The 13,588-nt window shown below is 32.4% G+C and overlaps 2 protein-coding genes across 2 annotated transcripts; both read right to left on the reverse strand.

Moving 5' to 3' along the window:
- Positions 1–2,560: 2,560 nt before the first annotated feature.
- Positions 2,561–6,779, reverse strand: LOC148577148 (disease resistance protein RPP13-like). Its single transcript, XM_088501513.1, has 3 exons — positions 6,064–6,779; positions 3,006–5,721; positions 2,561–2,860 (listed from the first exon to the last, which is right to left on the reverse strand). The coding sequence occupies exons 1-3, from the start codon at positions 6,612–6,614 to the stop codon at positions 2,849–2,851; spliced, it is 3,279 nt and encodes a 1,092-aa protein (XP_088357639.1). The 5' UTR covers positions 6,615–6,779; the 3' UTR covers positions 2,561–2,848.
- A 2,901-nt stretch (positions 6,780–9,680) lies between these two features.
- Positions 9,681–13,062, reverse strand: LOC148577149 (isoleucine N-monooxygenase 2-like). Its single transcript, XM_088501514.1, has 3 exons — positions 12,380–13,062; positions 11,547–11,901; positions 9,681–10,813 (listed from the first exon to the last, which is right to left on the reverse strand). The coding sequence occupies exons 1-3, from the start codon at positions 12,979–12,981 to the stop codon at positions 10,154–10,156; spliced, it is 1,617 nt and encodes a 538-aa protein (XP_088357640.1). The 5' UTR covers positions 12,982–13,062; the 3' UTR covers positions 9,681–10,153.
- Positions 13,063–13,588: the final 526 nt, after the last annotated feature.

A 13,588-nucleotide genomic window follows, 5' to 3' on the forward strand; every position in this document is an offset into this window, starting at 1 on the left:
ATTACTGCTTTGTTATAAATACTATGTATTGCTCATGTCTCTTGTTGCAGGTTTTTTTTATGCCCCTTGATGCCAAAAGGGGGAGGAAATTTAGATTCCAAAATTGAAATTGGAATAAAACAGGGGCTGGAAAAACAGGGGACAAGGGTTGAAATTTTCAAATTGAAAATTCATGACTATCCTTGTTCAAAGAATGCATTTGTTCTATTATGATCCCTGCTGTATGAACTGCATTTGGTGTTTGGTTTATTATGATGTTTGATTTATTGTGATAACTGGCTGATTGATACATTTTTGATAAACCTGCTGAATTGAAAATTTATTTTTGGCAGTTCTTTTAAACTGTGATATCTAAACATCTGCCATGTTTTGATGTGCTAATATATGTTTCAAAAATATTTTCCTTATTTTGAACGACATTGCTCTGATATCTGGACTGGAAAATATTTGGAAATTTTCTGAACAACACTGTTTTTGTGTTCTGTTGATATGTGTATGATTGAGCAGATAATCAATTTATTGATAACAAATGAGTTTTGATTATCATCACACTCTGCTCATAAATCAAGCATTCAACATTTCAAAATAAAATATGTTGAATAACATAGTTACTTGAAGCTTGATTTAAAATGTTACAGGTTAAGTGCTTCCCTTGGTAACATAAGCATACATCAAGGGGGAGCATTGTGACATTTTGAAAGGGGGAGAAATTCAAATCAAAGGGAGTATTCTTTACTCAATCTCTAATATTTTTCCCATTTCAATTTTAATAATGTTTGTCATCAAGGGGGAGATTGATGAGTTTGGAAAACTCTTGTTTAATTTTGATGATGAACAAACATTATTAAAATGTTTAATTACAAAATTATTAATTTGATCTTAATTTGCATTTGCCTAATTAATAATTTTGTTGTGTAGATTTTATATTGGGCCAAAAACAAATTTATTGTGCTAGCCCAATTTACACTCAGCCTTGGTTTTAATAACAAAAAAATGAATGTGGCTGATTTAATGTTACTTGGGCCCAAATGTTTTTGATTACTCTAAGCCCAAATGGGTTACATGCTTTCCATTTGTTTTATGCATGCTCCAAGTCTTATCAGGAAAGCAAATGTTATTAATGGGCCAAGACCAAATATTGTTGCAATCAAGCCCATATTTTATAAGAGTTTCTCATGCATGATCCGAAACCAAAGAAGGAAGAAAGCAAAATTGCTTTCAACGGATCCAAGGATTCAAACATTAGATGGATTCCAAAATTCATTTAATTACAATGTGTTGCATGGGAACTATGAGAGAGAACATGAGTGACTTTGATTTGATGGACATTATTGAAGCTACACGTTACTCAGTAAAGGGAAGTAAACATTTACTTTGCTTTATCAAACCACTTTAGTTAATGTCCATATTCTCTTTCTTCTCTCTCACAACTCTTTCTCTCTTCGGTCATTACTCAGAAAATATTGGCAGCCATGGAAGCAAAAGTAAGCTACCGAGATGAAGAGAAAGCAAGCCTAAAGACCATCACAATGATGGCAAGAAAACATACTAAAATAAAAATGAGCTGTGGCTAAGATATTCACCAAATGTGGTTAGATTTAGTGAGGTTATCTTGAGTCTTTCATGCTCAAAAATGGAAGAAGAAGATTCGGCCAGCTGGAGGAGATTCTTGAAGCATGGCTTGTCTTCGATTCTACTCAACCACCACAGGAAGTAGCTAGAGTGGCGAAGTGATGGTTGAAGGCAGAGATTGAAGCAGATGAAGTCATCATCATCATGAAGCATCAAGGGCCAGAATTTCATCTTGGAGAGCAAGCCAAGGATGAAGAGCTCGGATTGATGAAGGGTGATGATCAAGAAAGGACTAGAGGTAATTGCATGTTGGTTAATGCATGGTTATCTCTTCTCTCTCTATGTGGCCGAACCGGTTTTGTTGAAGGAAGAAGAAGTTAGTTCGGTTTTAGCTTCAATAAGTGGAGGCTCCCCTCTTCTATATTAAGGGTGGACAGCCACTGTTTGAAGCAAGGAGAAAATTTGAGAGTGCAAGGCACAGAGTTCTCAGAGCTACCTGAGCTAACAGTTTTCTCTTCTCCTTCAATGTATTCTGTTTTGTAATTTTCTGTTTAATTTTGTCATGTCTTGAGTCTCATGGTAAAAGGCAAACAGTAAGGTTTGTAATGAAAAAGCCATAGAGCGGAAAAAGGCAGAGAGTGCAAAATTAAAAGAAAAAGCCATAGATGTCTTAGAGTTCCTTTGTTCATCTATGTTGTGTTTCATGATTCTGTGGGAATCCCCTTGTAAGTTGGGTTAGCACTTTACAAGTTGTAATCTGTTTGATTATAGTGAAATTCCATCATTGTTGTGATGGAGACTGGATGTAGGCTGCACTGCACTTAGCAGCCGAACCAGGATATATCTTGGTGTAATTTTCTTCCTCTCCTACTCCACTTCTGTTTTCTACTGCACAGGAGCAAAAACCAAAAATGTCTCGTGCAAAGTGACGAGACAAAATGAAAATGTCTCGTGGCTAGGGACGAGCTAAAAACAGAAAAGTCTCCTCTGAATCCAGCAAGTATTAACAAGCAAAAAAAAGGGGCTAAGATTCAACCCCCTTTTCTTAGCCACTGAAACCATCACATGTCATATTTATTTATAACATGAAAGAAAATATGTCATGTTCAGTGTAATAGAAAATCATAAGAACGAAAGGGTCTCGTTCAAAATAAAAACAACTGACCATTTTATTCAGAGAAACAAAGAGAGAGAGAAAAGGAAAACAATGCAATATTAGAGGATCACACTCCATTAGGATACAGTGAGACTGCAGGACCACCTGTAATGATATGAATTATGGAGAGTTCTGCACAAATTGATAATACATGCATACATGTTAGAATGATTCATCTTAGCAAAAGCATAGAAAAGAATTAACTTGCATGAAAAGGAAATTAAATAGCATAAATCATATGCATGTGCCTATGAGTTTCAGTAAAAGAAATATATACCTCCTTTTGGGAGGAAGCAGTGACATTGATATCAAATGTCTCACACAAATCAATCACGTCGTTTAAAAATTCCAAGTTACTACCCAAGGAACGCATTCGTTGAGTGACCTCCTTCAAGTCAGGGCAGTAACAGAAGACCGCACGTCGAAGATGAGGCATCGCACCTTGTCCTGATTTAAGATATGCGACACTTCTCACCTGTCTCATGATGAACACCTCAAGACACGGAAAGCTCCCAGCACTACCAATATCAAGAGTTTCTTCGGCACAACTTCCCCAAGTCAATTTTAGAATTTGAAGCTTGGGCATTAGTCCCAAGGTATTCATGTCCTTGGATTTCAAATTCGTAAAAACTGACAAGGAAATCTTGGTAAGACTTGACGGAAGTGCATTATCTAATGAAACTCCACTAAAGTGAACAAACTTAAGTGTCAGCTCACGTAGCTTGCTTAGGCCACGCAGGCTCTTTATGTTTTTCTCTGCTGAACTGTCTCGGTATCTTTTACTGAAAATTAAAGCCAGCTTTCTCAAGTTGGGAAAGTAGCCACCGTGGACAAAGGACCATAGATGTGAATCGGCAGTCACACAAGGGAGAGTTTGAAGATCCTGCATTTTATCTTCAACTCCTAATAAATTCAGCTGACATTGACTGTACAGATGTCTCAGTTTCTTTAAGCCCCCAATGCTTAGGTCAATCGCCCAACCGTCGTGCAGTATATGTAATGTTTCTAAGCTTGGAAAGTTATGCAACCCATCTGAGTCAGAAAAGTCCATTCTCAAGTACTTGAGGTCGGATGTCAAACTCAAACTCTCCAAATACTCAACACTTCTTGAACTATTACTTACCCATTGAGAAAAATACAGCACCTTAACACGGCGGTTTTCTGAAATATGTTGGGCCCACCCCTCTGCATCTCCATAAAAGAATAGTGAAAGAGTTGGTGATTCATTACATGTCTCTACTGAACAGGCATAGTAGGATCCTACGTTTCTGGGAAAGGACAATAATCTACAATCATTGTCGTTGTTATCTGGTTTGTTATTCAGTGATATGCACAGTTTCCGGAAGAGATCGTGGATCCGACATGTTTTCACGCCTTCCCCATCACTCTTCCTACTCACCACCTGTACCAAGTTACGATCCACTAACATCTTCAAGCGTTCCTCACCAAGGTCTTCAGGCTGTGATGCATTTGAAGTTCCATCTTCTATTACTTTTGTCAAGCCTTCTGCATTCCATAGTTCAATTAACTCCCTTGCTGCAATCTTGCAATCTTCCGGAAACACCCCAAGATATAGAAAGCATCGCTTCAATTTTGGACGTAAATCATCATAGCTCGTCTTCAATATCTTCATCATCCTACTCATCGTCATCGGCTTCTTATAATCATCATCATCGTCATCTTCGCCATCATCATCATCATCATCATCATCATCATCCCATTTAAGAATTATATTCTTAATACTTTGCCACTCTGTATTTGATCTCTTCCTTTCTTTGACAAGCCCTGCTATGGTTTCGACAGCCAATGGCAAACCCTTGCAACTTTCGGCAATTGATTTACCAATAGGCTCTAAATAAGAAGGACACTCTTCTCCACCAAACACCTCGCTACGGAACAATTCCCAACTTTGTTCTTCATCCAAAGGGCCAAGTTGATGGTGAGGTTCCTTTGACATTGCATAGTTTGCCACCCTATCATTTCGCGTAGTCATCAATATCCTGCTCCCATTTTTCTCTTTTGGGAGAAGACACTCCAACTTGTTCCACGCCTCTTTATCCCACACATCATCCAGCACTATCAAATACTTCCCCCCTTGCCCATTCAAACATTTTTTCACCTTTTTCTTCAACTCCACTTTACTTAATATTTCATATTCAGATTTTGGTACCTTCAAAGACTTGAGAAGGTTTCTGTAAACTTCCTTTTCAATGCACTGTTTGGAAACAGTTGCCCATGCACGGCAAGGGAATACCTGCCTCACCTCATTGCTGTCATAGATCATTCGGGCAAGGGTAGTCTTTCCTGATCCACCCATGCCAACAATGGAAACAACATTCCTCCCATTTGAATCTTCTTCCTTCAGTTGATTAATAACATCGATGAATTCTTTCACAAATCCCACTACCTTCTTCTCCTTCACAATCTTTTCCTTCACCAATTCACCTTCGCGTATGCAATGTTTCTCAAGCTTAACACCATTCATCACAGCAGGACAATCCTCAAAGAGATTTCTGTTTTCTGTTGCTATGAGGATCCTACTACCACCACCAAACCAATCACTTATTCCCATTCCCACTAGCAACTCCAAATGCTCTTTACTATTTACCCCTTCCAGAACCAGAAGCATCTTTTTATACTCCAACTCCTGCATAGTCTTCACATCCATATCATCAAGAAGCTCCTTTTGGAGATTTTCCAAGTGATTGTCAGTAGTTTTCCTTAGAAATTTACTAACATCAACAAGGAAACCTGCTGCTTGGAACTTATATTTGATCTTATAGTACAGCTCAAAAGCAAATACTCTTATGTAACTTTTGCCTATTTTAGGATCTTCATAAATTCCCATCACACCAACAGTATCACAAGACTCAAGGTTCAAAAGTGATTCAACCACTTCAAATTGAGAAACAAATCTATTTATTTGTTGCCTGATCTCTAAAAGTTTTTCAGAAACTTGTTCAGCAATCTTGCCTATGACCCCTGATTTATAACTACAAATCACAACACACAATATTAATATCTTTGTACGTAATTATTATTTTAGAAAAAATTATGTCTACCAACTAATTAATAAAAAAAAAAAAAAACTTTATCATGATTCATTGTAAATTTTAGAGTGACCTAAAATTAAACACATAATTAGGTAATTCCCTTAACAATATTAGAGTGACCTAATAAAAAGAAATTAAACACTCTAAAATTAAACACATAAATTTTAGAGTGACCTAATAAAAAAAACTTAACTTGTCCCCTCCATCTTTATTAATTATTAAGATGATAAAAAATTATGAGTTCAATTAATTAGGTAAGGTAATTAATTAAAAAGAACTCACTGATCTCCCTGCTCAACAATGTGTTCTCCACTAAGATTGCAAACCGTAGACAGAGCAGACTTCCACGCTTCTGCCTTCTCTTTGCCTTCTCTTTCTTCATGTTTCTGCATGGCTTCCTTAGATTCGGTGCTAATCTGATATCTCACTTCTGCGGGCTTCACATTATAAAAAACTGGGATAATGGATCGCTTGTTCCCATTGTTTTTGGAGTACTTGACCATCTGCTTTAGTTCCATGAGGCACCATGAAGAACATACATAGTTTTTACTCATCACAACAATATGAATCCTAGATCTTTTAATGGCTTCCATCAGAGTAGGTTTAATTGCGTCACCTAATTTCAGACCCGGATCATCCCTGAATACTTGGAGTTTTTTTACATCGGCCAGGCCATGATAGAGATAATCTGTGAATAAGAACCTTGTGTCCTCGCCTCTAAAGTTCAGAAAAACATCGTACATGCCTCCTTCTGATAAGGATGACGTCGCCCACAACCACGGTGCCGGTGACGACGAAGAAGACGCCGCCCCGGCCGCTCCATCATCGGCCATGATGATGTGGTATACAACAATTGAAATCAAAGAAGCAGTGAAGCAGTGTGGATATGAATGATGAAATAGTTGGTGGATTGATTCATGAACTTGCTTGGTGACTTTGGAATATATTATTGGCTACTTGCAATACTTTGATGAATGATTGATACATATATTTGTTATAAAAAGACCTTGGTCATGACAATTGCTTTCACCAGCAATTTTATTATATTATACTGACTACTATATTATTAAACTCTTGATATTAGACTTAACCAAATCTTAACTTGTCCTTTAGCATCCCAAGTCATATTTCCTGCTATTGAATCCCGTTAGGAAACCAATGGAATATCTTTACAATGTATACAATAGCTTGTTTATTTGATCCAATATGAGTTAAAAAATAAACATCTAGAATAAAATACTACTAAATATCGGATATCTACTGAATCGAACATCGCTAAACTCCCATTATACACATTGTACAAATACTCTCCCTATATTTCCTCTTATTCTTATGATTAAAGAATAGAGAGGTGTAATAAAGGTGAAGCTATCAGCTATGGCCATGGTCCCCTCCAATTTTGTAATTTTTCTCTTTCAATTCAAGTAAATGGAATTGTGTTCTTAGTTCATTTTTTAAGTCATAATTCATCTTTTTCCTCATCCTCAAATATATATAATATTCTTCTCAACTTCAATACAATCTCAATCATATATCCAATTTTTTTTTCTACTTTTCTAATCCTTAGTTTCTCTAATTCTAGTCCTAAGACAAAGACATATATACCTAGTGATACTTTTAATGTTCCTCTTGACTAAGAAGGAGAAATTATGTTTATTTGACTAAAGTTTTAACATCCTTCAAATATCATTAGCAGTCCATTTGATTTTAAAGATCTTGGATAGTAGTCGCTATGCTTTTATTAGTTGTAATTTTTAAAATTTCACGGCATTGCTTGATTTTTTTAAAGTATTGTTAGAAAAATAATAAAAATTAGTTAACAAAAATTACACACATCTAAAAATAAAAAATATATATTTAAAATTTATTTGGTAGATAACCAAACTTTTTTTTTCGATCCAAGAATTAACTAATAAAATAGTGAAAAGCAAAGATTAAGGAATAGAAAGAGAAATTTAAAAGAAAAGAGAAATATTGTCTAATTATTGGTTGAAAAATAATTTTTCTCAATCTTTTTTTATTTAAAATCTAAAAATCACATTTAAAAGCTTCTGTTACATTAAAAGTTTATTATATATTATAAATCATACCAGTAAATTTAATATCAATATAAAATTATTTGCATAATTTTAATAATTCAAAATTAACGATACCATAAAACTACTGTGTATTAAATATACAGGAGTTATTAGATTATAAAATATAAACAAATATATATTGAGCTGTGTTGCTGTATGCAATTCGCTAATTGCTGCACAATTATTGCATGTGGTGTGTCCGTGGTCAGGTTTGTAAAGGAAAAAGATACCTGAAGAAATATAGGCATACAATAGTGATGTTTTAGTTTTAGTTTAAGTGATTTGGTATTAATTAATTATTAGTCCAACAAAATCAAAATATACTTCTATGTTTAATGAGTCTTCATTAAAAAAATTTAACATCAACAAACAAACAAAAAAACTCTTAAACCAATAAATTAATTTATTTTTGTGAAATACGTTTCGGATTTTTTTTTATTTGTGTCAATTGACTCAATTCTGTTTTGTCCAAATAAATAAGTGATGTTTGGGTGAAAAAATTTTCATCCATATTGGATTCTAATAAAATTACACAAATGATGGAGAAGAATTCCGTTAATTGTCAAAATAAGTGGATCATGGCAGAAGTGGCCGAAATAATTTAACTTTGATGAAGTTGTTGGTGTATGTATAAAATGATGAATCGATTTAAAATTTAGGATTTAGAAATATAATATTAAGATTTTTTTTTATCGGAGATAAATTACGTAAAATACAAAAAAAAAAAAAAAAACATGATGCAAAAGTATATTTAATATGAATTTTTCACCCCAACAAATTGTCATCATCCATAATTTTATATTATACCATGGTTAATCACATTTCTATACTACGCCATTATTTAAACCATTTAAGAAATTATTAGTGGGGAGAAGTTGCTTAGCTCGGCACAATAATAATGATCGAAATATATAATATTTTAGTCATCCAAAAACCACACCGTTTTAAATACTGAAAGATTGAATGAATATATATATTTAAAATAAAAATTCATGTTAAACGCCTTAATCATGTAAGAGTGAAAACCCTTATCCACTCGGTCTTTAAATATTAATGAGAAGTACTTTTGTAGGAACAAATAAAGTAATAAGATTACATGATTTGAAAATAGGTTTAATTATTCTAAAAATTTCTATATTTTCAAAAAATATTCATTTAGATATTTAGTACTAACAAATGTCCCTAAAAAATTGAATATTTTAAATTTTTTTTTTGTGACTATATTTTAAAATATTTGTTATTATGTTTGACGTAGATTTTAAATATTTTTAGAATATTTACTTTTTTAAATTATAAGGACGAAATTATAGGACCACAACTACTTAGTACAAATATATTTTAAAAAACTTGGTACATTTGATATGAAGACCTTTCGTAAACTGAAGAGTTATATATATAGGTTTTTTTTTAACGATAAAAATTTAGATGCAGTTAATTTCATGTAAAATTGATAGTTAAAAGATTAAATTATCATCTAATAATTATTAGTTATTAATTTCACATGAAATTAAATGCATCTGAATTTTTATTCTTTTTATTATATATATAGGAAGAGGTTTTCTTTATTTTGACAGTAAATGAATGCCTTGGATTTTCTTTATTTATTTTGTTTATCTCACTAATAAAGACTATTTCGACGTTAATTTCTATTTTATCATTTTTTTATAATTTAAATTTAAAAACAACAATGAACTTATAATACTAACGTGAAAGATAATTAATATAGATCAGATAAAATTAAGCACTGAACTATTCTTGGATCGGAGCAACTGAAAATTTCTTAAAGATTAAAGTATATAATCTTTAAATATTAAAGCGCTAAAATAAAAATATTTCAAGAATTAACTGTTTCATACAAAATTACATACCTTTAAAATAGAAACTATAATTTATCACCTATTTTGGGAGCACATGATTTCACCCCCTAAAACTAGTATAACACATGTTTTATATATTATTACTGTCTTAATTCCTTAATCAAATATTTATATCAATAATATTAAAAAAACAAAAAAATAGCCCAAACTTATTTTATTTAATATTTATTAATTTTAATAATAATTAATAAATATTAAATAAGTCAAAATCTAACTTGTTTTTGGCTAATTTTTTTATGGTGAAAACTCAGGGAAAGTCGACTTCACGTAAAATTGATATCTGAGAGCCGTTAAATGAAAATTTAGTCAAATTAGTCAAATTATCTAACGGCTCTCAAGTATCAATTTCACGTGAAGTCGACTGTACCTGAGTTTCACCTTTTTTTATTACCAATCAAACATTTCCATAATAATAGCTTAAGTAGAAATTCCATAAGCCTCCGCCGGCAACCGCGGCGTTGCAAATGCCATGAGTGGCTTTGCTTTTATGGTACCTCTTTCTGTTTCGGAGAGGTCAATGGTTGTTTCATTGGGTGGCACACTCCAATTGAAGCCATGCAACATCCTAGCAAACAACATAACTGTCATGGTAGAACCAAGATTGATCCCGGGACATCCCCGTCTTCCGGCGCTAAACGTAATCAATTTTAAACTCGGTTCATTTAAACTCAAATTCTTAAACCCATCAATATTATTGTTATCTTTTTCTAAATGGCGTTCGGGTTTAAACTTCAAGGGTTCTTCCCATATTCTTGGATTTTGTCCGATTCCTTGCCGTCTTAGAACGATGTGGCTACCCTTTGGAATGAAGTATGAGTTGTTGGCAACAAATGTGTCCTCCATGGAAACATGGGTAGCGTTGATATCATCAATGGGGTGAAGGCGAAACACTTCTCTTGCACATGCTTTTATGTAATTCAGTTTTGGAATGTCTGATTCTTGAACTTGTCTTTCCTTGCCAACCACGCTATCTAATTCCTCCACCGCCTTTCGGAGCGTCTCCGGTTGATTTAGCATCTCGGCAAGTCCCCATTCAAAGACATTCGATGGATTGTCCACGGTTGCAATCATCATATCCTGAACATCAATTTTTATTTATTGAGTAATCTAAAAAGTGAAAATTCGATGCAATCAATTTTAGATGAAATTGATAGTTGAGAACAGTTAAATAAAAATTTAATTAAATCAATTAAATTATTTAATTATTTTTAACTAGCGTAAAATTGATTGTATCTAAATTTTTACCAAAAAATTAAATTGAAGATTCATGTGTATGCAAGTATATGATTGAATGATGGATGTCTCTCCCTAATTTTATTTGAAAACTCAACATTATTTGAAAAAAAAAGTTGAATATGTATATCCAGTTATTTTTATGTAAAATTAATAGTTAAAAATTATTAAATTTATATCTAATAATTTTTAACAATCAACTTTATATAAATAATTGTATATGAATTTTTATATAAAAAAATTTAATGCATTAACAATATAAACTTTTTGTTAATAATATATTAATACATAATTAATTATATGTGTAAAACTCTTTTACATCAATTATATACGCATGAAAGTTAAATTTGATATTTGGTGAAAATCAGAACTCTTGTTTTACTTATGAATTGAAAAAGACTTTCATATACTCATCATTGCACTTAATATGTAATTTTTTAAAACGTTTTCTCTTAATTCCACCTTGATTATATATCAACCTTTAATAATGTTCATTAAAAATGTGAACAACTTATGCACTGAAAAGTTAAAAATACAATATAATATATAAAGATAGTAGAGTATCAAGTGTTATTACCATAATTTGAGACTTAATTTCATCAACAGTCAAAAGTGGATTATCATTTGCATCTTTCAAGGAGATTAGAACATCAAGCAAGTCCTCTTCACATGTTCTTTTACCATTCTTCCATTGCTGAACCCTATCTTCAATTAAGGGATCATGATACTTCAATATCAACTTAGTGGCCATCTTCAAGTTCTTCTTATGACCATCCAAGTCAAGCTCTCTCAAGCATGCAACATAATCAGAGATAGAGAATGCAAAGAGGTATCTCAAAACAGTGAAGATTGCATCAATATGTTCCACCTCCTCAAATCCGGGTCCTCCATCTTCCCTTCCTTTACCAAAGTGCCTTGCATTGAAGACCAACCTGTTGGAATAATAATAATAATAATACAATTCATCAATGTATGTCAAGAATAAATTAAAAAAAAATTCTCAAAATATTAAGCTCTTTATTATTAAGGTCTCATGTTTAAATTTCCTAGAGGATAAAAATATAGAAACATTAAAGATAAAATATTACAAATAAAAAAGTTATATTTCTATTTGTCTATTTTTTTTTAAATTATTTTTTGTCTTCTAGTATATTTCTTTGTCATCATGAAATTTAATCATATCACATAATTGACATGTACATTAATACACATATGGTTTAACTAATTTTTAATTAATAAATATTAGTCAATTTTTTATTGTAAAATATTTTTTTAAAGATTTAAAATTTAAAATTTATAATATAAAATTTAATTTAAAAAAATAAATTGTTATTAACTAAAAAATAGTCAATTTTCTAGTTGGACTTAAAAAAGAAAAAGAAAAGATTTTTTTTTCAATTGATATCCCACCTTCTAATAATGTTCCCACAATAATGTCGTGCCACAATCCTGGCATCCACAAGACCGCCACCATTCTTGTTGCATTGATTGTAAACATAGAGAACGATGTTGTCGGCTTCCTCCACCCTCTTGTCTTGTAGCCATTGGAGTCTTCTTGGAGACACCAATTCATTGGCCATAACTCTCTTCATTCTCTTCCATTGTTCTCCATAGGGCGCAAATATTGTACTCAAGAACCCACTTGAGACATGTTCACTAGACCAATTCATAGGCCTCGACGCGAAAATTGAATCTTGTTTTGTCAATAATTCGCGAGCAATTTCAGGACTGGTGATGGGAATAACATGAATGTTACCTAGACGAATGCACGCGATTTCGGTGTTTAGATCACTCATGATCTTATGTATCCATCTAGATGCTGATTTGTTTGCTAGCATTTCAGGTAGGTTACCAATTATAGGCCATGGTTTTGGTCCCGGAGGAAGTAATGTAGTTTGTTTGCGTTTTGAAGTTATTTGGTGTTTGAGGAATTTGAGAAATGGGGTGATGAATCCAACAAGTAAGAGAAGGAGATACCAAAATCGTAGAGAGCTAATAAGAGAGGATTCCATGGCTTGGAAGTGAAGTAAATTGATGAAGTTCAATTTTAGGTTTAAGCTAAGATAATGTGTATGTGATTATTATGATTAGGGTTTAGTTTGATGTGTTGTTTAGTGTAGTTGTCTTTCTTTATTTATAGATGTAAGATATATGTGATATCATGGGGATGGAAAGGACACGTTTGCATGGTACGATGATTTGGCTAGAGTAATTTAAAACATGAACAAGTTTGCATGCAATTAACATGTGAGTGATTGATAACACGTGAGATTATCTACAATAACACGTTTTGACTATTCAGTCTTCACTAACCTTTAAAATTTTCTACTTTCCAATATATATATATTTAATTTCCACACGTATCAACGTTTTTCTTTTATCTTTATGCTGATTTATTTACACGTATCAAGCACATAATAATTGACTAAACGTATATATATACACGCGAAATGGGCTAACAACTTCGGACTAATTAATTAATCTTTAATTTTTTTTACAAAAATACTTATTAGTAACAAAAAAGATTAGCAAAAAATAATTAGAATTTATTTTATTTAGTATTTATTAATTATTATAATAATTAATAAATATTAAAGAGCAATGTTAGGGGGCCAGCAA

The sequence above is a fragment of the Arachis ipaensis genome, chromosome B1, assembly GCF_059453495.1.
Source record: "Arachis ipaensis isolate K30076 ecotype BB chromosome B1, ASM5945349v1, whole genome shotgun sequence".
Taxonomy (NCBI): Eukaryota; Viridiplantae; Streptophyta; class Magnoliopsida; order Fabales; family Fabaceae; genus Arachis; species Arachis ipaensis.

What these genes read in the sequence shown, in the direction of transcription:
- LOC148577148 (XM_088501513.1), bottom strand. Translation starts at nt 6,614, where the DNA reads ATGGCCGATGATGGAGCGGCCGGGGCGGCGTCTTCTTCGTCGTCACCG. An exon ending in ATTGTTGAGCAGGGAGATCA is followed by an intron (nt 5,722 to 6,063) that starts GTGAGTTCTTTT and finishes TGTGATTTGTAG; the next exon opens with TTATAAATCAGGGGTCATAG.
- LOC148577149 (XM_088501514.1), bottom strand. Translation starts at nt 12,981, where the DNA reads ATGGAATCCTCTCTTATTAGCTCTCTACGATTTTGGTATCTCCTTCTC. An exon ending in TGTGGGAACATTATTAGAAG is followed by an intron (nt 11,902 to 12,379) that starts GTGGGATATCAA and finishes TTATTCCAACAG; the next exon opens with GTTGGTCTTCAATGCAAGGC. An exon ending in AAATTAAGTCTCAAATTATG is followed by an intron (nt 10,814 to 11,546) that starts GTAATAACACTT and finishes ATTGATGTTCAG; the next exon opens with GATATGATGATTGCAACCGT.